This window comes from Capricornis sumatraensis, chromosome 10 (genome assembly GCF_032405125.1).
Source record: "Capricornis sumatraensis isolate serow.1 chromosome 10, serow.2, whole genome shotgun sequence".
In the NCBI taxonomy this organism is placed as follows: Eukaryota; Metazoa; Chordata; class Mammalia; order Artiodactyla; family Bovidae; genus Capricornis; species Capricornis sumatraensis.
Genome location: NC_091078.1, coordinates 15,688,628 through 15,712,472, shown reverse-complemented (window position 1 = coordinate 15,712,472; position 23,845 = coordinate 15,688,628). Strand labels below are relative to the sequence as shown.

At 55.0% G+C, this 23,845-nt stretch overlaps 2 protein-coding genes across 9 annotated transcripts; one reads left to right on the top strand and one right to left on the bottom strand.

The window, feature by feature from the left end:
* Positions 1-1,253: 1,253 nt before the first annotated feature.
* Positions 1,254-15,193, top strand: ZSWIM8 (zinc finger SWIM-type containing 8). Of its 4 annotated transcripts, none has more exons than XM_068982677.1 (26): positions 1,254-1,461; positions 3,860-4,013; positions 4,262-4,356; positions 4,527-4,699; positions 4,876-4,983; positions 5,099-5,180; positions 5,302-5,422; positions 5,793-5,994; positions 6,143-6,318; positions 6,693-7,686; positions 8,431-8,562; positions 8,696-8,875; positions 8,977-9,160; positions 9,371-9,469; positions 9,999-10,123; positions 10,539-10,779; positions 10,878-11,036; positions 11,138-11,366; positions 11,547-11,836; positions 11,993-12,216; positions 12,732-13,217; positions 13,461-13,620; positions 13,748-13,924; positions 14,082-14,201; positions 14,525-14,635; positions 14,733-15,193. In XM_068982677.1, exons 1-26 carry the CDS (start codon positions 1,254-1,256, stop codon positions 15,191-15,193), a joined length of 5,691 nt encoding a protein of 1,896 aa, XP_068838778.1. The 4 variants fall into 4 exon arrangements, with proteins under 4 accessions (XP_068838778.1, XP_068838777.1, XP_068838780.1 ...); XM_068982676.1 differs by having other exon boundaries at positions 13,461-13,644; XM_068982679.1 differs by having other exon boundaries at positions 14,457-14,635; positions 14,733-15,072.
* Positions 15,194-15,465: 272 nt separating this feature from the next.
* Positions 15,466-23,708, bottom strand: NDST2 (N-deacetylase and N-sulfotransferase 2). Of its 5 annotated transcripts, XM_068982826.1 has the most exons (15): positions 23,593-23,708; positions 21,407-21,446; positions 19,995-21,327; positions 19,707-19,794; positions 19,238-19,392; positions 18,867-19,052; positions 18,451-18,579; positions 18,139-18,321; positions 17,956-18,052; positions 17,195-17,318; positions 16,891-17,065; positions 16,537-16,707; positions 16,330-16,439; positions 16,030-16,132; positions 15,466-15,935 (listed from the first exon to the last, which is right to left on the bottom strand). In XM_068982826.1, the coding sequence occupies exons 3-15, from the start codon at positions 20,997-20,999 to the stop codon at positions 15,810-15,812; spliced, it is 2,652 nt and encodes an 883-aa protein (XP_068838927.1). In that variant the 5' UTR covers positions 21,000-21,327; positions 21,407-21,446; positions 23,593-23,708; the 3' UTR covers positions 15,466-15,809. The 5 variants fall into 5 exon arrangements, with proteins under 5 accessions (XP_068838927.1, XP_068838926.1, XP_068838928.1 ...); XM_068982825.1 differs by lacking the exon at positions 23,593-23,708 and having other exon boundaries at positions 21,407-21,527; XM_068982827.1 differs by lacking the exon at positions 23,593-23,708 and having other exon boundaries at positions 16,537-16,656; positions 21,407-21,527.
* Positions 23,709-23,845: the final 137 nt, after the last annotated feature.

Sequence of the window (23,845 nt, the reverse complement as noted above, 5' to 3'; positions counted from 1 at the left end):
CAATACCTATATGAAACCACAATATTTTATACATTACAGTTTGTTACAGATGTCTCAACATTTATACTCATCACAGGGAAGCCTGGTGTGCTGCCGTCCACGGGGTGGCAAAGAGACACGACTGAGCGACTGAACTGAACTTCAAAATTATGGTAGTTACACTTGCAGCTAGACTTTATTTAATGTACAAAGAATTACTGTCTTACACATTTACTAATATTTTGATAATTGTATGTCAACATATTTTCTTTATAATTCTTTGATTTAATCTATTTATAAACAATCTGAGGGACCTCCCAGGTGGTCCAGTGATTAATACTCTGCATCCAGTGCAGGGGGCGCAGGTTCAATCCCTGTTCAGGAAACTAAGATTCCACATGTGGCCAAAAATATATAAATAAATACTTAAAAAAAACTATTGCGGGGGGCGGGGGGGGGTGTCCAGGTCTTCACCAGGTTGCTATGGCACACACATAAAAAAGGTTAGGAACATCTAGACTCAAAAGCCCCACTGACAACAGTTCTATCACCTCCCGATATCAAATGCCTTCTTTTCCTGGTGCTTCGCCAATTAGACCCCATAAAAAGTCTTCTGGAATGCAGGCTTCTGAACTACAATTCCCAGAAGGTGGTGCGGCCCTGGGCCTATCCAGAGTTAGGACAATAACCCCACCCAATGGTTCCTGTGTTTGTCTCTTGACAGCCTACAATTCCCGACATGCGTGGTGGCTGTTTATTCCTTGGGAGTGTTTCGGGCGCCGACTTATTGCTGGGATCTATAGTCATTTCGTATACGTTTGGGGGTTGGCTTTCTCTTAACGGTACTGGGGGTGAGCTCCAGAAAGAAAATAAAAGTAGCATTTAAACCGCTCTCTTCTGTCCGCGCGCACCGGGTCGGGGTCCTGGGCGCGCGAGGGCGGAAGTGGTGGTGGCCGGCGCGGCCGGAAGTTCAGATCAGCTGATGGGGGAGGCGGCGCCGCAGCCTCTAAGAGGCCCCGGCTGCCGAGCGCTTCGTCCGGGCCCTGAGTCTCCGAGTCTGGCTGCGATCCCTGTTCACACCGAGCAGTTGGGCAAGGCCCCGTCCCATATCTCTCCCAGGCCTGAGATCCTCGCCCGGCACGGCCGCCCTGAGCGCCCCGGCCACCCCCAGCCCCGGCTCGCCCCTCAGGCCCCGGGCCTCCCCACAGTCCCCGGCCGGCGGCCCAGGCCCCGGATCCGCGGGGGGGGACCCGGCTCCGGGGGGTGCGGGCCCCATGGAGCTGATGTTCGCCGAGTGGGAGGACGGAGAGCGCTTCTCCTTCGAGGATTCGGACCGCTTTGAGGAGGATTCGCTCTGTTCCTTCATCTCCGAGGCTGAGAGCCTCTGCCAGAACTGGCGGGGATGGCGCAAACAGTCAGCGGGGCCCAATTCCCCCACTGGCGGCGGTGGCGGAGGTGGCAGTGGCGGTACCAGAATGCGAGGTGAGAGAGTGGGCTGGCCGTGCCCGGGCCTGTCTCTAGGGCTGTCCCTGGCCGGGAGCTGTCCCGGACCGGGAGCTGTCCCAAGCTTAGAACGGACTTCAGGACTCGCTTTTCCGGTCTTCCTGGGGCTGCTTTCTCCACAACTGTCTGTCTGTGTGTGTGTGTGTGCGCGCGCGCGCGCTTTTCCGGTCTTCCTGGGGCTGTCTTCTCCACACCTGCGTGTATGTGTGTGTGTGTGTGTTGGAGTGATGACTGGGGAATCCTGAGTTGGATAGGATTAACAACAGAAAGTAGATCTTTTGTCGTTCATTGGCCTTAGAGATAGAGTAAAAGGGAATTCCCACTTTGACTTGAGAGTACTTATCCAGTTCAGCCTGAGGCAGGGCAGAAAATAGAAATGAATATGAGTAGGGGGCGGATTGTGAAGAAGTGGCCACTTGAAGTGTCACCCCATTGCAAAGTGCACTTGGAGCTGCTTCTTCAAGGTGATAATCTCTCATCCCAGCTGCACCAAGAAGGGATTCCATCCGGAGGAAAGTGGAGGTGAACTGGCTGGTGAGAGCAGATGTCACATAGGTTTAGATCAGAGGCTTGGTTCCTGGCCGTGTGTTCAGAAACCATGGCTGGGACCAATGTATTAAAACCTTAGATTTCCATCACCTGGAGCCTGGGGAGGAGTGTAGATACTTGTCTCCAGAGTCTCATGAAACATTCTTGTTTTCGTTTGAGTTTCTTCCATCCTTGGGCCTTTCAGTGAGTTAACTGATTAATGCTATGAAGGATTTGTTTTTATTAAAGAGGACGGAAGAGAAGAGTCTTGATAGCAGAAGTCCTGAAGGCTCAGGACTCAGGACATTCTTTCTTTGCCTTCCTCAAGGCAGTTTTGTCCTGGGTTTCATTGCAAGTGGACTTTTTTCACCAGTTGAGGGGTTTAATTTGTGATTCTATTCTGGACATTCTAAGGTCCTGTTTTTCAAACTGCCCTGCAGAGATTTCCAGCACTCCTTAGGGAAAGAGAGAAACTTACATGTGTCACTACTTAGAAGTGATACTATTTATCTTCACTTAGATACCATATGCCCTGTACACACACAGACACCCACGTGCACGGTGGCAGTCTCACTGTGGGTCTTCAGTGGCCGCTCTGCTTCTTACATATTTGCATGTGTGGGTAGTCTTGGGGCTTAGAGCTCCCTCATTTTGAGGAAAATAACTGAAGATGGTGAAGATTTTTAACATATTATAAATCAGCTATACTGTGATATTGTGAAGTTGCTCAGTCGTGTCCGACTCTTTGCGACCCCATGGACTGTAGCCTAACAGGGCTCCTCCCTCCATGGAATTCTCCAGGCAAGAGTACTGGAGTGGATTGCCATTTCCTTCTCCAGGGGATCTTCCCGACTCAGGGATCGAACCTGGGTCCCCTGCATTCCAGGCAGACGCTTTAACCTCTGAGCCACCAGAAATCAACTATACTCCAGTTAAAAAAAAAAAAAAAAAGTTTCCAACATGTTGGTATCTTCTTGAACAGGTTAAAATCTAGGAAAACACGTCATTTCCACCCCTCCCCAACCCGACCCTAACCCGACCCGACTCTTCTTAGGTCGCTGACTGAAAGAACCAGAGGAAACTAACATTTTTTAGAAAAGTTCCTTTCAGCTCCATCATTTTCTAATATGTGTTTTAATCTATCAGTTTGGTAAAATATGCAGTTTTTGTATCTTTTTGACTAAAACAATGTGTCACACTTTGAATGGTAACTACATTCAACTCCAGGTGATTCCAGGAGCAGCAGTCAGGTTACCTTAGGATAACCTAACCCCTTCCCAATCCCCCACCCCAGGGCGTTTGTTGTGGAAAGCCAGAGTTCAAGTGTGCCAAAGAAAGGGCAGACTCTCTTGCTTCCGGAGGCTCCTCTCTTGAACTCTTCTAGGTTCTAGACTGCCTTTCCTCCTTAGGTGGAGGCACGGAGTCATCTAGAGAAAAAGGATAGTTTTTTTAAAAAATCAATTAGAGAAGAGAATGGCTGGTGAGATATATTAACAGTGTAATATGAATCTAAAGTGCTAGGTATATGGAAAACTAGATGCCAAGCCAAGTGAGACTCATTACTTTCTGGGACCCTGGAACACACCTGTTTGGCCAGGAGTTTCTGGGACATCCCAGGCATCTTCCAGCAGGCTGTTGCCTGGGGTTTGTTTAGCTCCCTTTCCTCAGATAAAGTCTTAAAGGTTAATGTATCCTGACAGAGGGGGTCCCTTGGTTTTTCATCCAGATGTCCTCCTTTCATGGTGAAAGTGGGAGACCCCAAGATGTGGCACTGGTATTGGTGCTGAATGATCATGGCCCTTTTCATTTCCCTTCCTCTTTCTCCTCACCTTGACCTTTGTTTCCACAGATGGACTGGTGATCCCACTGGTGGAGCTGTCAGCAAAGCAGGTGGCATTTCACATCCCATTTGAAGTGGTGGAGAAAGTTTACCCCCCGGTGCCTGAGCAGCTACAACTCCGAATTGCTTTTTGGAGCTTCCCTGAGAATGAAGAAGATATTCGGTGAGGCTAAAGGACTGACGGTGGAGGGGTGGGGCCCTGAAGTTCCGCATTGTGTGCCAGGCTTCCCAAGGAGCAAAGGAGATGCTGTGCTTGGGACTGTGGTAAAAAGACAGCAGGGGCAGGGAGTACCTGGAATTTTCCCGAAGAGGGTGTAACACTGGGGAGAGTGCCCGGGGCAGGGCAGTGTCTGACAGGATCTGTAGAAGGGTATTTGATACACATGGCCATGTCCTCTTTTTCACTCGCAGACTCTATTCCTGCCTGGCCAACGGCAGTGCGGATGAGTTCCAGCGAGGGGATCAGCTGTTCCGCATGAGGGCTGTGAAGGACCCTCTGCAGATAGGTACGGGTCCTGTCCTGCCTTGTGGTTCTTCTGGCTCCTCCCTTTCCTTGTGTGAAGAGTTCAGGAACTACTGCAAGAAGCTGGAGCGGGTTGTCTAAATAACCACAGGTTCAAGCGCAGAGGCCTGCGTCTTGGCGGCTGTCCCCGGCCATACCCATGTTTCTTCCCAGGGTTCCACCTGAGTGCTACAGTGGTGCCGCCTCAGATGGTCCCCCCCAAAGGAGCCTACAACGTGGCTGTGATGTTTGACCGCTGCCGAGTCACTTCCTGCAGCTGCACCTGTGGTGCTGGGGCCAAATGGTGCACCCACGTCGTGGCCCTCTGCCTCTTCCGCATCCACAACGTGAGGCCCTCCCCACCTATCCTGGCCCAGTCCTCCGCTCCATCCCCTCCTTCTCTGCTGCGTCCCTGGCCACAGTGTGAACCCCTTCGCCTCCCGGACTCTGCCTCTCTGTCCCCAGCTCCGGTGTCGGCAAGTCTTTCCTCAGATTGTTTCACTTCTCTCGGTGCTCCCTTCAGGCTTCTGCAGTCTGCCTGCGGGCCCCCGTGTCAGAGTCCCTGTCTCGGCTGCAGAGGGACCAGCTGCAGAAATTTGCTCAGTACCTCATCAGTGAGCTCCCACAACAGGTGAGGGAGGTTGGCACACCCTTCTCCAACCAGCTCTAGGGCTGCGTATCAGCCTTCCTGTGAGGCCCTGGCCTCCTCGGGTCACTTCTGCCTTTGTGTCCCTTTCTCCGGTCAGATCCTCCCCACAGCCCAGCGTCTCCTGGATGAACTCCTCTCCTCCCAGTCAACAGCCATCAATACAGTGTGTGGAGCCCCGGGTGAGTGTGGTGAGGAAGAAGGGTAGCAGGAAGAAAGCAAGCTGGGGTTGCAGAGCGCCACTTACTAAAAAGGCAGATCCAAGCCCCTGCCTCCAGGTGATGGACTGCTTGTTACCCCCAGACCCCACAGCAGGGCCCTCCGCCTCCGATCAGAGTACGTGGTATTTGGATGAATCGACGCTCACCGACAACATCAAGAAGACGCTGCACAAGTTTTGCGGCCCCTCCCCTGTGGTGTTCAGGTGAACTGGGTCTCTTCGTGCCATGTCTGTGGTGGAAGGGGCACCTCCTTCAGGCTGTGGACAGATCCTTTGTCAGTGCCCGCCTCCCCCACCTCCATTGCCTGTGTCGGTTCCCTGCCTAGTGAAATCAGCGGGTGATGAGAATTTTAAGTAGTCACAGGGTGGTCTGTCCTCAGGTAGGGCATGCGTTATTTTTCTTCCTTTCAGCAACTGGGAAACTGAGGCAGAGAGCGATTAAGAATTTTTGTCAGGGTCATACTTCCCCCTGTACTTTGTGTTTTGACGTGGGAGTCAAAGTCGTATTGCTCTTTCACCTGCTTTATTCAGCCCCATCTTAGGGTCATCATTTTCCACTCTGCGACTTTCACAGTGACGTGAACTCCATGTATCTGTCTTCCACGGAGCCTCCGGCCGCCGCTGAATGGGCATGTCTACTGCGCCCTCTGAGGGGCCGCGAGCCAGAGGGCGTCTGGAACTTGCTTAGCATCGTGCGGGAGATGTTCAAGCGAAGGGACAGTAATGCTGCCCCCTTGTTGGAAATCCTCACTGACCAGTGCCTCACCTATGAGCAGGTAATTCTCCCAGAGCCAGGTAACCCCATGCTGGTTCATCCTCTCTCTTTCTCAGCCGCACCCCTTCTTGCTGACAGGAACACTGGAGCAGGCTACTCTGTCTTTCTCCAACTTAGCAGGTTCATCTCAGAGCCCTCTTTGTTTCCAGATAACAGGCTGGTGGTACAGTGTGCGCACCTCAGCCTCTCACAGCAGCGCCAGTGGGCACACAGGCCGGAGCAATGGGCAGTCTGAGGTGGCGGCCCATGCCTGCGCCAGCATGTGTGATGAGATGGTCACCTTGTGGAGACTGGCCGTGCTGGACCCCGCGCTCAGCCCCCAGCGGTAAGTCTCCCCCAAGGCTCACTACGGTCTGGAGGCGCCCCAGCCCTGGATGACCCAGCCTTCGTCTCCTCACGCACACACACTTACCACTCTTCTAGTCCTGGGGACACGGGAGGTGCTGAGCATTAGGTTTCCAGTGATTTATGAGTCCTTTTTCTGAGAGGCTTTCTTCCTTCCCTTGCGTAAGTAGCCCACTCTCCCAAATCCCTGATTGTTCAAGTGACGTCTATGGGGCTGGCTCAAGAAATGCTTCCCAGGGTCCTTCCCTGTAACCTGCTTTTGGGGTTCGTCATCTCCCCTCTGCACCCCTCCCTCCTTGGTACAGAGTGTAGCCGCCCCCACCTCCCAGCAGCGCGCCCCCTCTGTTCCCTCAGCCGCCGGGAACTGTGTGCACAGCTGCGCCAGTGGCAGCTGAAGGTGATTGAGAACGTGAAGCGGGGACAGCACAAGAAGACCCTGGAGCGGCTCTTCCCTGGCTTCCGGCCGGCGGTGGAGGCCTGCTACTTCAACTGGGAAGAGGCCTACCCGCTGCCCGGTGTCACCTACAGCGCCACGGACCGCAAGCTGGCCCTGTGCTGGGCCCGAGCCCTGCCCCCTCGGCCGGGCGCCTCGCGTGCTGGGGGCCTGGAAGAATCCCGGGAGCGGCCCCGGCCTCTTCCTGCCGAGCCAGCTGTGCGGCCCAAGGAGCCAGGGGCCAAACGCAAGGGATTGGGTGAGGGGGTCCCCACGTCACAGCGGGGTCCCCGCCGCCTCTCGGCAGAGGGGGGAGATAAGGCACTGCATAAAATGGGTCCAGGTGGGGGCAAAGCCAAAACACTGGGTGGGGCTGGCTGTGGGGGCAAGGGCTCAGTGGGCACCGGGAGCAAGCGACGGCTGAGCAGTGAGGACAGCTCCCTGGAGCCGGATCTGGCTGAGATGAGCCTGGACGACAGCAGCCTGGCCCTGGGTGCAGAGGCCAGCACCTTCGGCGGATTCCCTGAGAGCCCGCCACCCTGCCCCATCCCTGGTGGCTCGCGAGGCCCTTCTACCTTCCTTCCTGAACCTCCAGATACTTACGAAGAAGATGGTGGCGTGTACTTCTCAGAAGGGCCTGAGCCTCCCACAGCCTCTGCTGGCCCCCCTGGCCTGTTGCCCAGGGAGCTCTGCACCCGGGACGACCTCCCTTCCACAGACGAGAGTGGCAATGGACTCCCTAAAACCAAAGAGGCAGCCCCTGTGGTTGGCGAGGAGGATGACGACTACCAGGCATACTATCTGAATGCCCAGGATGGGGCTGGGGGCGAGGAAGAGAAGGCTGAGGGTGGGGCTGGGGAGGAGCACGACCTGTTCGCTGGACTGAAGCCGCTGGAGCAGGAGAGCCGCATGGAGGTGAGGGGACTTGGACAGGACTCTGAGGGTGCCCCATGGCCACAGCAGGGAGAGGGACCATCAGCCTCTGTTTGGGAGTTAGAGGGCTGTTGTGCGATGGTTAGAATCCTGTGGCAGGCTCCTCATTGGCCTCACTGCCTACAGTCCATTCTCTTCTGTCTACTGATTTTCCTGGACTGTTTGGTTGTGTCACTGGTGCTTTAACTCTTCAGTGGTTTCCGTTGCCCTTAGGGTGAAAATGAAGGGCCTCGGCATGGCCTGCAAGGCTTCACTTGTTCTGATCTTTGCCTGCCTCTCCAGCTTCATCTAGCTGCTATCGTACTGTACTCAGTTGAGCCATTCCCATAGCTTGCCATGCTCTCTTCTATCTGTACTTGAGCATGGATTGGTCTGCCTGTCTGGAGGGTCTTTCCCTCATCTGGTTAGCCACTGTTCCTTCTTCATGCCTCAGAGATCTTAGAGATCATGTCCTCTGGGAGGTCTTCTCTGAGACTGCCCCAGGGCCCACTGAGGTATCCTCCCCATCTGCTCCCCTCTGGACCTTCCCAAATAGTAGCTGGCTGCACACCTCTGTGTGTTCGTGTGTCTGTGTCTCTAACTGGCTGTGAGTTTCTGGTGGGACTGGCACAGGGTCCAGTGGATAGTCGGTGCTCACGGGAGATGTGCTGCCTGAGTGAGTATGGTGTCCTGCCCCTCGGGAGCATCAGGGCTTCAACGCATCTGGTGCCTGTGTCCTTTTTCCAGATACTGTTTGCCTGTGCTGAGGCCTTGCATGCGCACGGCTACAGCAGCGAGGCCTCCCGCCTCACCGTGGAACTTGCCCAGGACCTGCTAGCCAACCCGCCTGACCTCAAGGTAGAGCCGCCCCCTGCCAAGGTGAGAGAGACCCCTCACCCTTCCCTCCGCGTCACCCCCAACCCTCTCCCACACCCCCAGGCAAGAGTCTCCTCCTCCCTCCACCAAGGTGAGTCAGACTCATCCGCCTGCCTCCTTGTGCTTCCCTCGTTAGGGCAAGAAGAATAAGGTATCTACAAGCCGTCAGACCTGGGTGGCTACGAACACACTGACCAAGGCAGCTTTCCTGTTGACAGTGCTAAGTGAGCGTCCAGAGCACCACAACCTGGCCTTCCGAGTGGGCATGTTCGCCTTGGAGCTCCAACGGCCCCCAGCTTCTACCAAGGCCTTGGAGGTCAGAGGTTCTGTCTGGACCTTGTACTGCCATCTCCTTAGAGCCTTGCACCTTGATATCCATCAGGTGTGAGCGGTCTGAGCTCCTCCCTGTGCCCTCAGGTGAAGCTGGCCTATCAGGAGTCTGAGGTGGCCACTCTGCTCAAGAAGATCCCTCTGGGTCCAAGTGAGATGAGCACCGTGCGCTGCCGGGCAGAGGAGCTTCGTGAGGGGACGCTCTGTGATTATCGGCCAGTTTTGCCTCTCATGTTGGCCAGTTTCATCTTTGATGTTCTCTGTGCTCCAGGTATGATGCCTGACTCGACAGAAAGTGGGGAACTGGAGCAGGGTAGCTTTCTGTAAGGAGAAACCAAGAGCCCCAAGGCTTTGAGCTCCCTTTAAGACACATCGGGCAGCTTCTTGGAAGAATCTAGAAAGACGAACATCTTGGGTTTGTTCCCTTTTATTCTGTCCCATGTTACTTCTGCCTGTGTAACTTATCCCAACTTTTATCCAGTGGTTTCTCCCACGGGTTCCCGACCCCCAAGTCGCAACTGGAACAACGAGATGCCCGGGGACGAGGAGCTGGGATTTGAAGCAGCAGTTGCTGCCTTGGGTGAGTCTGTCAGTGTCTTGAGCCCACGTGTGAGCTAAGCCTGGCCCAGGCCGTGAAGGGCGTCGAGACATGGGCCCTCTGTGGAAAGGGGAAAGCTAGCATAAGATGTAGGGCCTACAAGACTGTCAAGAATTTAGGGCAAAGACGTGTGCTATGAACATTGGGTGTTACAAGGACAGCAAAATCAAACTCCAGGGTAAAGCTCTAGGAAGGGGATGGAGTATGGGATGTGAGTTAAAAGATCCATTAAGTTCCAGGTAGGTGGACAAAACACTGAGTAAAGACCCAGGGGCAATCAAGTCTCCATGAGAGTGAGGAGCCCAGCTTCCCTGAAGTGATGGATGTGTCAGGACAGTAGAGGGGCCAAACTATGAAAGCCTCAGAAAGCAGACCAGAGTGTAGGCAGTGGGCACCTTCCACAGGGAATACAGGTTGAACCAGAACCCCTTATTTCACACACTGGTGGCTGGGAGCCCTGTCCTGGGAGTTCTGGCCACTCACAACCCCCTGGGCGCCTCTTTCGTCACAGGCATGAAGACAACAGTGAGTGAGGCAGAGCACCCGCTGCTGTGTGAAGGCACACGCCGGGAGAAGGGCGACCTTGCCCTGGCCCTGATGATCACTTACAAAGACGACCAGGCCAGACTCAAGAAGGTGAGGGGCTGCGGCACTGGGGTTCACAGGCAAAGAGCAGATTTTACCACCTTTCTCAGAGAGTTCCAGTATGATGAGAAAAGGGCTGTTCTTTAAGGAGATAACGGGGGAATCTTGGAACACCTCATCAGGAACACGAGAGACCATTGGTTCTTATAGGAATGCTTGGGCTCGAGGTGGAAGAAGAGAAGAGGGCATAAAATCGTTCATTCATTTCAATATTGAATATGAACATACTCAGTCCTGTGGTCAGTGTTACAGGGCATACCAAGACATGTAAGCCAGCCCCTCTCTTCTAGAAGGTTCTCCTGTGGAGAAAAGCCTTGCTGAGGAGGAAGTTTTAAGCTCTACAAGGAGAAAGAAAAGTAATAGAAGACAGGAGATAAAGGTCCTCCTGTCACCGCTTCTCTTTCAGATCTTAGACAAACTCTTGGACCGAGAGAGCCAGACGCATAAACCACAGACACTGAGTTCATTCTATTCATCCAGCCGCCCGGCCACAGCCAGCCAGAGGTCTCCTTCAAAGCATGGGGGCCCATCTGCCCCAGGGGCCCTGCAGCCTCTGACCTCAGGCTCTGCAGGGCCTGCTCAGCCAGGGAGTGTGGCAGGGGCTGGGCCAGGCCCCACTGAGGGCTTCACAGAGAAGAATGTGCCTGGTGAGGTGGGGGCACTGGGCAGGGGGGATGAATGGTCTGGAGCCATGTTGGGTTCCCCTTTCCCAGGCTCATCCTGGTGTCCTATTTTCCTGATGTAGAGAGTTCCCCACATTCCCCCTGTGAGGGCCTTCCACCTGAAGCAGCTCTGACCCCAAGGCCAGAGGGGAAGGTTCCCAGCCGCCTGGCACTTGGCAGCCGTGGAGGCTACAACGGACGGGGCTGGGGCTCACCAGGGCGGCCTAAGAAGAAGCACACAGGTATGACAACCCATGGGATGACGTGGAGGGGAGGAGGTTCCTAAAGGTTGGAGTCTGACTTCTGGAGCAGATTTCTGAGACTGACTTGTCTTGTGGGTTAGGCATGGCCAGCATTGACAGCAGTGCCCCTGAAACAACGTCGGATAGCTCCCCAACCTTAAGCAGGAGGCCGCTGAGAGGGGGCTGGGCCCCTACCTCCTGGGGTCGAGGCCAAGACAGTGACAGCATCAGCAGCTCTTCCTCAGACTCCCTTGGCTCCTCGTCCTCCAGTGGAAGTCGCCGGGCCAGTGCCAGTGGAGGGGCCCGGGCGAAGACTGTTGAAGTTGGCAGGTCAGTGGGAAGAAATAAATACCCTTCTCTTCTGCCCTGGTCCACCCCGAGAGCCACATCCCTAGGGTCATGCAACCAATCCCCCTCAGTGTCCTCACTTAACCCTGGTTTTTTCCAGCCTCCCTGGACACCCATTTCAGAGAAACCCCAATCCCGGTCCCTACCCCATTGCCCCTTCAGGTACAAGGGCCGCCGTCCTGAGAGTCATGCCCCCCATGTACCCAATCAGCCATCAGAGGCAGCTGCACACTTCTACTTCGAGCTGGCGAAGACAGTGCTGATCAAGGCAGGGGGCAACAGCAGCACTTCCATTTTCACACACCCATCTTCCTCAGGGGGCCACCAGGGTCCTCACCGCAACCTGCACCTTTGCGCCTTTGAGATTGGGCTTTATGCCCTTGGCCTGCACAACTTTGTTTCTCCCAACTGGCTTTCACGTACTTACTCTTCCCACGTTTCCTGGATTACAGGTAAATCTAGTATCTTGTGATCTGGGTATGGGAAGGGAATTAATGCACGGTGGTAAAAGCCTTATCCTCGTAGTTCCTGACCTGATAGGAGAGACACCATTCCCATTCCCACTGCCTGTGTTAACCACATCCTGTTCTTCTCTCCTTTTCCTGAAGGCCAGGCAATGGAGATTGGGAGTGCAGCCCTCACTATACTGGTAGAATGCTGGGATGGGCACCTGACGCCCCCTGAGGTTGCGTCCCTGGCTGACAGGGCATCACGGGCACGAGACTCCAACATGGTGAGGGCAGCGGCGGAACTCGCCCTAAGCTGCCTGCCTCATGCCCATGCGTTGAACCCCAATGAGATCCAGCGGGCCCTGGTGCAGTGCAAGGAGCAGGTATTTCTAGAGGCCACTGGGGACCTGCTTTGGGACATCTGGGCAGGAAGGTTGGGCATGGGAAAAACTGATGGCCCAGGTCTTGATTCCACAAGCCTGGCATTCATGAACTATCCGATTGGTCCTCTCATGGTGACAACTGACATAGTAACGTGCTTTAATATCCATTACATCCTTTACAACTCTAAGGATAGGACTATTCCTATACCAGAGAGATTCTCACTGAGGGTGGAGTCCTTGGGGAAGGCCTGAGGGAGATGATGGAACTCGGCTGGGAGTAGCTGAATTAGGTTAGAACTGGGACTGCAACTTGGGTCTTAACTTCTGCTGGTCAACAGAGATTTGTTCATTGTCTGTGTGAAGCATTCACCGCGCTGACAGACTCTGAACATTGGCTCTGACCTTGGCTGCCTCCCCAGAACCAGCCAACTCTGAAGAAGCGTCAGCATTTGTCATCTAGAACTGTCCCTGAGTAAACCTCTTCATCCTTAACCCTCTTTGCCCCTCCCTTTCAGGATAACCTGATGTTGGAGAAGGCCTGCATGGCAGTGGAAGAGGCGGCTAAGGGTGGGGGCGTATACCCCGAAGTGTTGTTTGAGGTTGCTCACCAGTGGTTCTGGCTATATGAGCAAACAGCAGGTGGCTCATCCACAGCCCGTGAAGGGGCTACAAGCTGTAGTGCCAGTGGGATCAGGGCAGCTGGGGAGGCTGGGCGGGGGCTGCCTGAGGGCAGGGGGGGCCCAGGGACTGAGCCGGTTACGGTGGCGGCGGCGGCAGTGACAGCAGCCACAGTGGTGCCAGTCATCTCGGTGGGGTCCAGTTTATACCCAGGTCCAGGCCTGGGGCACGGTCATTCCCCTGGCCTGCACCCCTACACTGCTCTGCAGCCCCACCTGCCCTGCAGCCCTCAATACCTCACCCACCCAGCTCACCCCGCCCACCCCATGCCTCACATGCCCCGGCCTGCCGTCTTCCCTGTGGCCAGCTCTGCATACCCGCAGGTGAGACCAGTGTTCTGCTGGGAGGCTGGGCATGTGGGGGAGCTCCCTGGGGGTTCACAGGGGTTGGAGAAGGGCACTCTGGGAGGATGATGGGGCTGTCCCAGAGTCCTGGTGAGGGGGCGGGAGTCAGGGGACCAGCCCGACTACACTAAGGAACGCAGGGATGCCCAGATCTGGATGAACGGGAGAGAGCTCCATCCTAACACAATTTGCTTCTCTCCCGTTTCTTCTCCCCACCTCTAGGGTGTGCATCCTGCATTCCTAGGGGCTCAGTACCCTTACTCGGTGACTCCCCCCTCACTTGCTGCCACTGCTGTGTCTTTCCCCGTCCCTTCCATGGCACCCATCACAGTACATCCCTACCACACAGAGCCAGGCCTCCCACTGCCCACCAGTGTGGCCTGTGAGTTGTGGGGACAGGGAACAGGTGAATGGAGGGGTGGCACGCTGGGCAGGGGAGGTGGGGAGGGAATCCTCTCTGTCCCTCTTCGGGCTCTGAGTTCCTCACACGGCTTCCATCCTACCCTCAGTGAGCAGTGTCCATCCAGCTTCCACGTTTCCAGCCATCCAGGGTGCCTCACTGCCTGCCCTGACCACGCAGCCCAGCCCTCTGGTGAGCGGGGGTTTTCCACCACCCGAGGAGGAGACCCACAGCCAGCCTGTCAACCCACACAGCCTACACCACCTGCACGCTGCCTACCGCGTCGGTGAGAGGAGGTCCCTTTCGGCACCCCCACCAGCAGTGCCAGAGGCTCTTTAGTGGCCCTTCCCCACCCTGTCTCTTCGTTTGTTTACTGGGGGGCTAGGTGATAGGCTAAGGGGTAGGGGATGGATCCTCACCACGGTCCCACCCTTTTCTCCCAGGAATGCTGGCACTGGAGATGCTGGGTCGCCGGGCACACAACGATCACCCCAACAACTTTTCTCGCTCCCCTCCCTACACTGATGATGTCAAATGGTTGCTGGGGCTGGCGGCAAAGCTGGGTAACACCTCCCCTCCCCAGGACCATTGTCCGCCCTCACCTGCTTCCCCAACCTTCCTATCCCAGACCTCCTTCCTAGCTCTTGCTCAGAGTTGAGGCCTTGGTCGGGTATGTGTGCGTGCGCGGGGGGCGGGGGGCGACCTCAGCTCCTGGGGTGGAGGGAGGCTCTCTGCCAGGCCAGAGCTGAGAGAGCAAAGCTGGGTCCCTAGGGCAGAGGTGGCCACCCCCGTCTCATGCCCCTCCCCCTGCCCCCCAGGAGTGAACTACGTGCACCAGTTCTGTGTGGGGGCAGCCAAGGGGGTGCTGAGCCCGTTTGTGCTGCAGGAGATCGTCATGGAGACGCTGCAGCGGCTGAGCCCTGCTCACGCCCACAACCACCTGCGTGCCCCGGCCTTCCACCAACTGGTGCAGCGCTGCCAGCAGGCATACATGCAGGTGACCACCTGGGCAGTATGGAGCAGGGTGAAGCACCTGGGCAGGCAGGGGGAGGGGCCTGATCCTGTGCTCAGTGGCTTCTCCTCACTCCGTCCAGTACATCCACCACCGCCTGATTCACCTGACCCCCGCCGACTACGACGACTTTGTGAATGCCATCCGCAGCGCTCGCAGCGCCTTCTGCCTGACCCCCATGGGTATGATGCAGTTCAACGACATCCTGCAGAACCTCAAGCGCAGCAAGCAGACCAAGGAGCTGTGGCAGCGGGTCTCACTCGAGATGACCACCTTCTCCCCCTGAGTCTGACCCCCATAGGGCCCTATACAGGGACACAGGCCTCTGGCTATGGGGGCCCCTCACCAAGGGGGAATGAGTCTTGGCTGGACAGATCATCCCCACTCAGTTCCCCAGTAGCCCAGACTGGCAGCTGCTCTTGGGCTGTAGCTTGGGGCCAAGATGCCTCAGACCCTAGAAACCTAGGGTTGGGAGAGACAGCCCTGTCTGGGAGCGGGCATTGGGTGGCCTCTGGTATTTATTTGGCATTTATAAATATATAAACTTTTTTTACTCTCGTCTGCCTGGGCCTTTCCCTTCTTTCCCTCCATGTGTGGATGAACCCTGAACTAGGGCAGAGGAAAAGCTGGATACTTCCTTTGTTCTAGGTTTCTCCCACTCCAGCGAGGCAGACAAAACAGAAAAATAAGGACGTTTATTAAAGTCATTTCTAGCCCACAGCTAGGGCTCATACTCAGCTCTATGAGCCATCGTCCGACCTCATCCCCATTCAATGTGAATGACATTAGGGAGGCCGGGCCACAGGTAGATCCCATTGATCCCACGGTAAGGGGTCCCTCCCATAGCCAGTATAGATAGATACACTGCTGGGGATGAAGAGGGAAAGCACTGGATTAATACGTTCCTCTACCCTCTGCCTGGACCCTCTCATTCCCTCCACCTTCCAAGACCATGGGCCAGAGGTGCCTAGTACCACCTTGCAGGGTATCAAGGGAATCCCCTTTGTTATACCCCAAAACTATGGCAAAGGGATGCCCTACCCTTCTCAGCCATCCCAGGCCTGAAGGCCACTGAGGTAGAAGGGGGAGGGACCGCCCTGCTCTGGAGCTTGCCCCTTAGGGAAGCAGGGGGCTTTTGCTGGTACAAGAGGCTGATACATCAGCCCGAACTGGAATGTTGTAGTTCTTCTCGAAGCCATGAGGGCACTGGCTGTCCAAGCCGGCTCAGCAGCTTTGACAGCTCCAAATTGTGGTTCCGGAAAAAATCCATAAGGAAAAGGCGGGACTAACAGGAGGAAAAATGAAGTCAGAATGGTAAGGAGTGGACAGGATCAGATCTTAGACATGGAGAGGGAAACCCTGTCCCTGGTTTTCCTTACCTCAGCGTCCATATCTGGGTACTTCCGGCCTTTGCTCTTGCCTAGACAACGAGTCTTGCCACCTTCAAGTCCCTGGCACCAGAATCCCTTATCTTCATCAAACCTGCTCAACAGGAAAAGGCCATGAAGTAACAAAAGAAATCCAGGCCCCATAAATGAACACTACAACCTCTCCCAGCCCACAGGGCACATGCCTCTCCTTGCAAGACAGGGTAAATTCATTTCTCTTCCAAACAGACATGGTCAACCTGCGTCCCCATTTCCCCCAGAGTCATCCTCCCCTGGGTCATGCTCTCCCACCTGAGGGTCCGTGTGTAGTTCAGAAAGGGTGTGATACCCAGGAACTTCTGGATGCTCTCCATTGAGGCAGCTGGGTTGGTACGCAGCTCTTGCCCATCCACAATCAGCAACTAAAGGGACAGGGATGTTCCCTCTATATTCCTTAAAAGCCACTGGGCTGACCGGAAAAGGGAGGGGACCCCCATGAGGGCTACTGGGGAACTGTACCTGTCCAGAGGGGTAGTAAGTCAGCCAGCGTTGTAGATGAGTGGAATAGTAGCCGGGGACAAGACAACGGTTTTGTAGGGAACGAAGTGCTGGAGGGGCCTGGGAGGAGGCTGAAATCACCTGGTAGAAGGTATAGTTCAAAGCAACTGGGTCTCCATGTGCTCGCTGATGCTGAAGGACAAGGAACAGGAAGGGAAGGAATCGGTGACCTGACAATTATTCTGCCTTTCCTCTTGGTCTGGTGAACAGACCCCTCCCCAAGGCACTAGCCTGCTTTCCCTACCCTCATTCCTTCCAGTCTCTCCAGCAGTCACCACCTCTTATGTTCTAGTGTGTCCTGAGTTTTAGACTCACCTGGTACCAGGAGTATGCCCTGTCAGCAGGGTTGGTGAGCACAGTGATGATCTTGGCTCGTGGCAGGAGGGCAGCTCCCCGCCGTGGTACAACCTCTGAGTCAAAGTACGTGGCACTTTTCTCAAATAGGAAATCAGTGCTGGCATTGGAAGGGACAGGGAAGAAATCCATGTACCTAGGAAGTAGTAGACAGGAGAGGAAGACAATTTGCAGAGAGAAGGGGCCAGATGCCTGTGCTGGTGGAAGCAGGAATCGGGGGGGTTTAAGAGGAAAGGAATGTTCTGAGAAGCATCCCAGGTCTCACCAGTCAATGCCCTTGTGGTAATTAGGGCCATTGAAGAACTGAATCTCCTCAAAGGTGCTGGGGCTAGGAAAACTGCTAGTCACAGCTGGGTGCAGGCTCAGGAAGAAGTGAATAGCTGTGGTCCCTAAACGGGAGAGAAAGTCCAGACCATGGTGGGAGAGAACCCAGCTCAACAACATCAGCTTGAAAGAGGTCAGAAAACAATCACTCTGGGTAGTAAAACACCCTTTGGCCAAACTAGAGCGAGAAAAGAAAAGCCAAAGAGAGGTCCAGGGAAGGGTCAAAATGGTTCTCAGCCTTGACTGTGCATCGGAATCACTTGTGGACCTTTAAAAAACAACGGCGACAAAAAAAGACATAATTCTGATATACAACCAGGCTAAGAATCTCTCAAGGGGACTTCCCTAGTGGTCCAGTGGTTAAGAATCTGCCTCACAGTGCAGGGGACACCGGTTTGATTCTTGGCTGGAGAAGATCCAGTATGTTGTGGAGCAACTAAACCTGCTTGCCACGCGTTCTAGAGACTGTGCTCCACAACAAGCCACAATGAGAAGACCACGCATCACACTAGACAGCAGTCCCCTGCTCACTTGCTGCAACTAGAGAAAGCCCGCACAGCAACGAAGACGCAGCACAGCCAAAAACGAAAGCGTCACTCAAGGGACTGGACTGATGAGGGGTGGTGTGAGAAGGGGACTCCTCGGCCAGAGAACTCTCTGGGTTTAAGGCAAGGCGACAGAAACTGGCTGAGGACGACTCACCCGTCTTCTGAGGTCCCACGATGAGGAACTTGGGCAGTCGATCACAGGTTTTCTCCTTGGACCAGATGTCTTTGTGCCTCTTGTCGTCACAGGGATTCTGAAGGTGAGGCCAATAATCAGATAATCTTTTCCTCAGCAGCCACCCCCATCACGTCTCTAGGTTAGCCTGCGCTCCACTTCTACCTGCCAAAGGGGGCTTCGCTCTTGAGGGAAGAGGTCAAAGTACTTTCGTGCGAGAGGGACAGGAGGAAGGGTCTGTAGGCGCAGCCTCGTCCAGCACTGGAGAAAGCGCACTAGGCTCTCAAAGGTATACAGGCCCAGCCGATCGTTTCCATAATTAGACAGATGAGTCATAAAGATGCTGATCTGAAAGGGGGTGCCTGCATGTCAGATTTGGAGAGCCTACCCCACTTCAAAAGCTGGCTTGGTGAGCAAGTCTCAGCCTGCAAACACACTGGCTGTCCCATCTTCTAGCCCTTCCTCTCAGCACCTTACCGGATTAAGCAGCACTGTCAGAAAGAGTTCTCCACCTCGGATGCTCCGGTCGAGTTCACGAGAGCCTCCTGGATACTCATTATAGAAGATTGTGTGAGTGAAGAGACCACACGTCTGCCGCGGCAGCACCTGAAGGAAAAAAAAAGAGAAAAAACAGGGAGAGATGAGATTGGAAGGTAGAATGAGAACTAGATGAGGCCTCTACAGAAGACTAGACAGAAGACTTGAGGCATTTTAGGATTCCTTGGGTTTACAGAGAACAGCTTGAAGTTACAGCAATAAAGCTCTTGCTCTATGCATTATGCATTTTCACCCCTCTACCCCCTATTATTATGGACGAGCTTGGATAATGCAGGTTGGAGGCTGGCCGATTGTGGGAGTTTGATTCAGGTTTGTACTCGGAGTTAGTCCCTCACCATAATGCCATTGTGAATGAAGCCACGGCGGTAGCGGGCAGGGCGGAGATGGGGGTACTCCTCAGTGCTGGTCACCTGGATGCCCCACACAGATTTCCAGGCTTCATAGAGCTGTGTGTGGATGGGGTACACGCCGGAGTGGTGGGGGGCCACAGCATACCCCAGATCCGTGGGAATCCCATGCTCCTGGGAATGGGGCATAGACTCTCACCAGGATCTGGTGAGGTTTGGGGAGTAGAGGGTAAAGGGGGGATGCCTCCACAGAAAGAAAATAGGAAAGGACAAGGAAAAGGTACTCCGCTAGGGAAAGGTCGAAAAGGAAACATTATCTTTGGGGAAAAGTATGGGGAAGAGATCCAAGGGGGTCTCACCAGAGCAAACTGTTTGTTGAGCCTCATCTGGTCAGCCAGCACGGAGCGATTGTGGAACAGATGTGGCTGCATGTGGCTCCACATGTGGGGGAACCACCAGAATTCTTGGCGGTGCTTCAGCAGCATGTCGTCCCCAGCATCCTCCTCCTCTGTCCCTATGACCACACACTGACCACTGACCACAGCCAGTTAGACCCTGGTCCTCCTTCGTTCTGTACCAACATGGACCATTTTCCATCCTTGGGACAAGACAGCTGACCTCTGCCCACCTAGGACTATTTTCCCCATTGCCAACCTGCCCTCCAGCCACCCATGCTAAACCGAAATTCCCAGCCACTGCTAGCTCCTCACAGCATTCTGACCCCAAACCTTGCCCCCTTTCTCCAGCCTGTCTGCCCAGGAGGATGGGCAGTGAAGGGACAGATCAAACTAAGACTGATATGCTGAAGGAACAAGCGAACGAGCTCACCAGTATGATAGAACTTGCCCGAGAAGCCCAAGTTGAAGGTGAAGTTGGGGACTAAGGTCCTGAGTTTGTTCTGGGTGGTCAACAGGGCCTAGGAAGAGTAGCAGGAACATGAGAAATCAGGAGAGAGCAATCTAAGGAGAAAACTGAGAAGTCACATTCTTCTTGCCTGTAAAAGGGCAGGGAACATTACCAATGACAAGCTTACAATCAAGGGAGGGAGTCTGAAAGGACAGAGCCTGAAACAGCTTCTAAGGAAAGAAATCGAAGTCAGGAAAAAGAAAGACTGACCTCAACATCAGCCACCTTCATGCGGGTACCTTCCTTGCCCACAAAGATGTCATCGATGTCTACCAAGATGTAACGGTCAAGGTCCAAGCAGAGGCGCTTGCCAGTGAGGTATGCAACGGCATCGACGAAAACTAGTTTGTGGAGCCAGAAGGAGAGGCCGTGACCGAAGAGTACCCGCTGGATGCCGTCGTGAAGCCCCAGGTCCTGCACCACAGTGGGAAGCCGGGCCCGGCGAGACACTGGTCCTGGCACAGGGGGCTCAGCCAGCCGAAGGCTGGCGAGAAGCACTGGTTCATAAGTGCTGTGGTTGGATTGGAAGATGGTCCAGTCATCACCGGGTAGTGGCCCAGGCTCCAGGCGGCTGGGACGTGTGAGATGCAGGAGTGGAGCTGTAGGATTCACTTGGTAGTCCCGAAGCCCCAAGTTTGAATGGAGAAAAAGGGGAAAGCCCTTGAGCTGGGCACTCAGTAGGCTATGCTCATGGGCTCGGAAAAAGCCAATGATGCCCACACCATACTCCACACAGTACCGGTCTAGCAGTTCCCGACTCCAGGCATCCAGGTTGACATACTTGAGCAGGTTCTCATAAATAACCAAGACATACCGGCCACGGGTATGATCAGTCAGTGTGGGCATGTCCCCTCGGCCAGGTGCCAGCTCAGTGCTATAACGAAAACGGCTAGACTCCAAGATGGCCACGATCTCCTGCCCCAGCTGCGAGTATGCACTCTCCACAAACACAAGGACCACGGGTTCAGTTCGCGCTGTCTCTGGAGGCCTGGGGGGCCGGGGAGGGACTGGAGGCCGTACCGGGCCAGGACCACCTGCCGCGCCACTGCTGCAGTCTCCCAAGGGGAGGGGCAATGGTTCCTTGGCCTTGGGGCTGGTGGATACGTAGTAAGCCAAGAAGCCCATGGAGCCCAGACTGAAAGCAATCAGCAGCAGTATGAGGCGGTGCAGTTCCAGCTGCCGAGCTGGGCGTACCACCTTCCACAGCTTGAGCATGGCGGGGAGGTGAGGCAGGGATGGGGACCACCTCAGGGGATGGGAGGTAGGAGTTCTATAGGCTGAGGCTCTCCGGGAGGGTAGAAGGATATGAAAAGAGGGGAAAGGGATTCCCGCAGGGTCAGTTCCCTGCAAAGGTGGAAACAAGTCCCCTTAGTATAGGGTAGAGGAGGTAGAAAGGGCAACAGGGGGCAACTGGACAGAGTTCATCGGTCTCAAGTCACCATGGCCCACTGGCCCATGCCTTCGGGATGCAAATCTAGTTAGGCTCCACCTTTGGTCCTGGCTGAGCTCGTCACATCAGATGTCAGACAGAGTTCCTCACAACCTGTAAGAGAAACTGGTGCATTACTTCTCTCCTTGAAACTGTCATTAATCCATGCCCCCATGCACCCCATCTCTCTTACCTCCGGCTCACAGGATGGTTTGTTCTCCAAGAACGAGCTCCTGTAGAAGAACAACACAATCTGAGTCTCATACCTTAGCTTCACAGCCTGTTCCCTTTCTTAGAATGCTGACTAAATTCTCCTCCCTGAACTAAGTTCAGAACTGAAGCAGTATATCCAAGGTCTGGAAGAGAACAAATCTCCCATCAGTATGAGGCCAAATAGCCCAGGACGCTGAAAATGAACCTGCTCTGAAAGGAGTTCCCAGCCTGTGACTGAGCAACTGGTCAGCCAGTAGGGGTTCTGGTCTTCCTGTGAAGAAGGGAAGGAAAGCCCCAGAAGTCCCATGTTCCAACGAAATATCAGATAAGAGGAAACTCGTGTGTCTGTTAATCTCCCTCATCTATCAAACCCAACATCTCAGGCTAACAGCACTAACGAACTTGCAGTCAGGTGGACACTATGGTAGGGGAATTAAGAGGAAAGACAAATGGTGCTAACTAATGGTTCTATTACCTTCCAAGCCCAGAACCTGAGGATTCTCTTCCCCACTCCTTGTGAAAAATTACTCACCCCTGCTCTTTACCTCACCTGTGCCAATGTCAGGAGGGGTGATAAAAATGTAGCCCCAGAGCAGGCCACATCACTGGCACCTAAGAAAAGCTAGAGAGGTGAGACCAGAGTCTGTCTCCCTATCCACTCTACTTCTCCTTCCTAACTTAGCCTGGATGGTACTACATCCTCATCCCTAAACGGCTCAGAAGGGTCCTGAGCCAGCCTAGACAGACATGAGGGATTGAGTCCTACTACAGAAACAGAGCAAGCTTGAGTAGGGCTGGGTGGCAGAGAGCAACAGGAGCTTAAGTAGTATCCAATCAATAACAGAGAAAGGAGAAAGTACCGTCGGTACCGTCGGAAAATAGTTTTAAAGAGATCTACGTTTCAGAGACTTTTTCCTTTAAGTAGACCAACTAGAAGCTTTACTGTCACTCTCCCCATCTTAATCATTTCTAGTAAGGCCAGTGGCTGGCAATCTCTACCACTCACCCCCCCACACACACACATACACATTTTGGGGTGATTAAGCAGAGATAAGGGTCCTTCAGAATTAAGAAAGACAGTTTAAGAACAGTTCAGCTTTCGCCTGAGTAAAACTAACTGGCATGAAGACAGCTGGGAAAGGATCAAAATGGTGATGGGAAGGGGTGAATCCTAAGACCTAGAGGAAACTTTTTGGGGTAAACACAGTAGTGAGCAGAAATCATTGTAGAATGGGGGAAGTAGATACTGGAGGGGTGATCACTCATAATGTTAGGGATAATAGTTAACATTTACTGGGGGCTTATCTTTGCCAGACATTCTTCTAAGAGCTTTCTCTATATTTAATGCTCACATCAGTCCTAAGAGGTAAGTAATATCCCCGTTTTACATATGAGTAATTTGAGGTCCAGAGAAGCTTAGTAACTTGCCCAGGATCACACAGCTCAGTCAATGGAGGAATTGGGATTCAAAGTCAGGCCTGTCAAGCTCCAGCCCTGCTCTTAACCACTGCATTTTAGCTTCGGACCTAGAAGAAGCAGCAATATTCAGAGAAGGGGTGATGAGAAAGTCCTGGGGGAGGGCGCGGGGTGGGATAAATACCGAAGCTGGACCACGGCCGGGGAGGGGTTGCTGAACGTGTGCGCAACAGCGGCAGGAGAGCAACTGAGGTGCGGGCTGAAGAAGCCGGGGGTGTGGGCCCCGCGCTGGGAGACCAGCAGTGCAGATGCCGCGGGAGGAGGGGGACCTAGCAGCGACAGCAGCGTGGGGCGCTGGCACATGGGGTCACGAACGGAAGGCCCAGCTAGGGGGGACGCGGGTTCACAGGTGGGTCTGCAGAGTAGGGCGTGAAGCATTCAAGGGGAAAGAAGGGGCTAGGGGCGCGCGGAGGAGAGTCTGCGGTGACATCGGGGCGGGCGTCGGGCTGGAAGAGCCCCGAGGCGGGGAGGCACCCGGGGCAAAGGGGGCCAGCCGAGAGGAATGAGGCCACGACCAGGGCGGCCTGCGGAAGGGACAGGGGGAGGGGAGCGCGGGCCGCCCCGAGGGGCCGCGGGGCCGCCCCTGCGGGCGGTTTCGGTGGCCACACTGAGGGAAGTCTGTGAGGGGAGAGCTGCGGGGCCCGTGGGCGGGGGCCACACTCAGCGGGGCTCTCCTCAAGGGCGGCTCACCCGGCGGACTGGGCGGCGTCCCCGCGGTCCCCGGGCTCCGCCACGTCCCGGGGCTGCCCGGCTTCCCTGCTCTCGGGGCCTCGGGCCGCGTCGCGGCGGCTCCGCCATCTCCGAGCGAACGTTCTGCCGCAGCCGGGCCCAACCACCGCTCCCACCGGGGGGAGGCGGCGCGCTGCCGCTCGCGGCCCCGCTCGGGCCCCCGCCGCCTCCGGGCCGGCCAGCCGCGCGGCCGAGGCGCCGGGCTGCGGAACGG

Bases quoted from the DNA above. Each gene is read 5' to 3' on its own strand.
- ZSWIM8 (XM_068982676.1), top strand. From the start codon at position 1,254: ATGGAGCTGATGTTCGCCGAGTGGGAGGACGGAGAGCGCTTCTCCTTC. The intron at 9,161-9,370 runs GTATGATGCCTG...ACTTTTATCCAG, and splicing joins TGATGTTCTCTGTGCTCCAG to TGGTTTCTCCCACGGGTTCC. The intron at 11,837-11,992 runs GTAAATCTAGTA...CTTTTCCTGAAG, and splicing joins CCACGTTTCCTGGATTACAG to GCCAGGCAATGGAGATTGGG.
- NDST2 (XM_068982826.1), bottom strand. From the start codon at position 20,999: ATGCTCAAGCTGTGGAAGGTGGTACGCCCAGCTCGGCAGCTGGAACTG. The intron at 19,393-19,706 runs GTGAGCTCGTTC...GTGTGGTCATAG, and splicing joins GGGCAAGTTCTATCATACTG to GGACAGAGGAGGAGGATGCT. The intron at 16,440-16,536 runs GTACAGTTCCCC...CTGTCCCTTTAG, and splicing joins CTTACTACCCCTCTGGACAG to TTGCTGATTGTGGATGGGCA.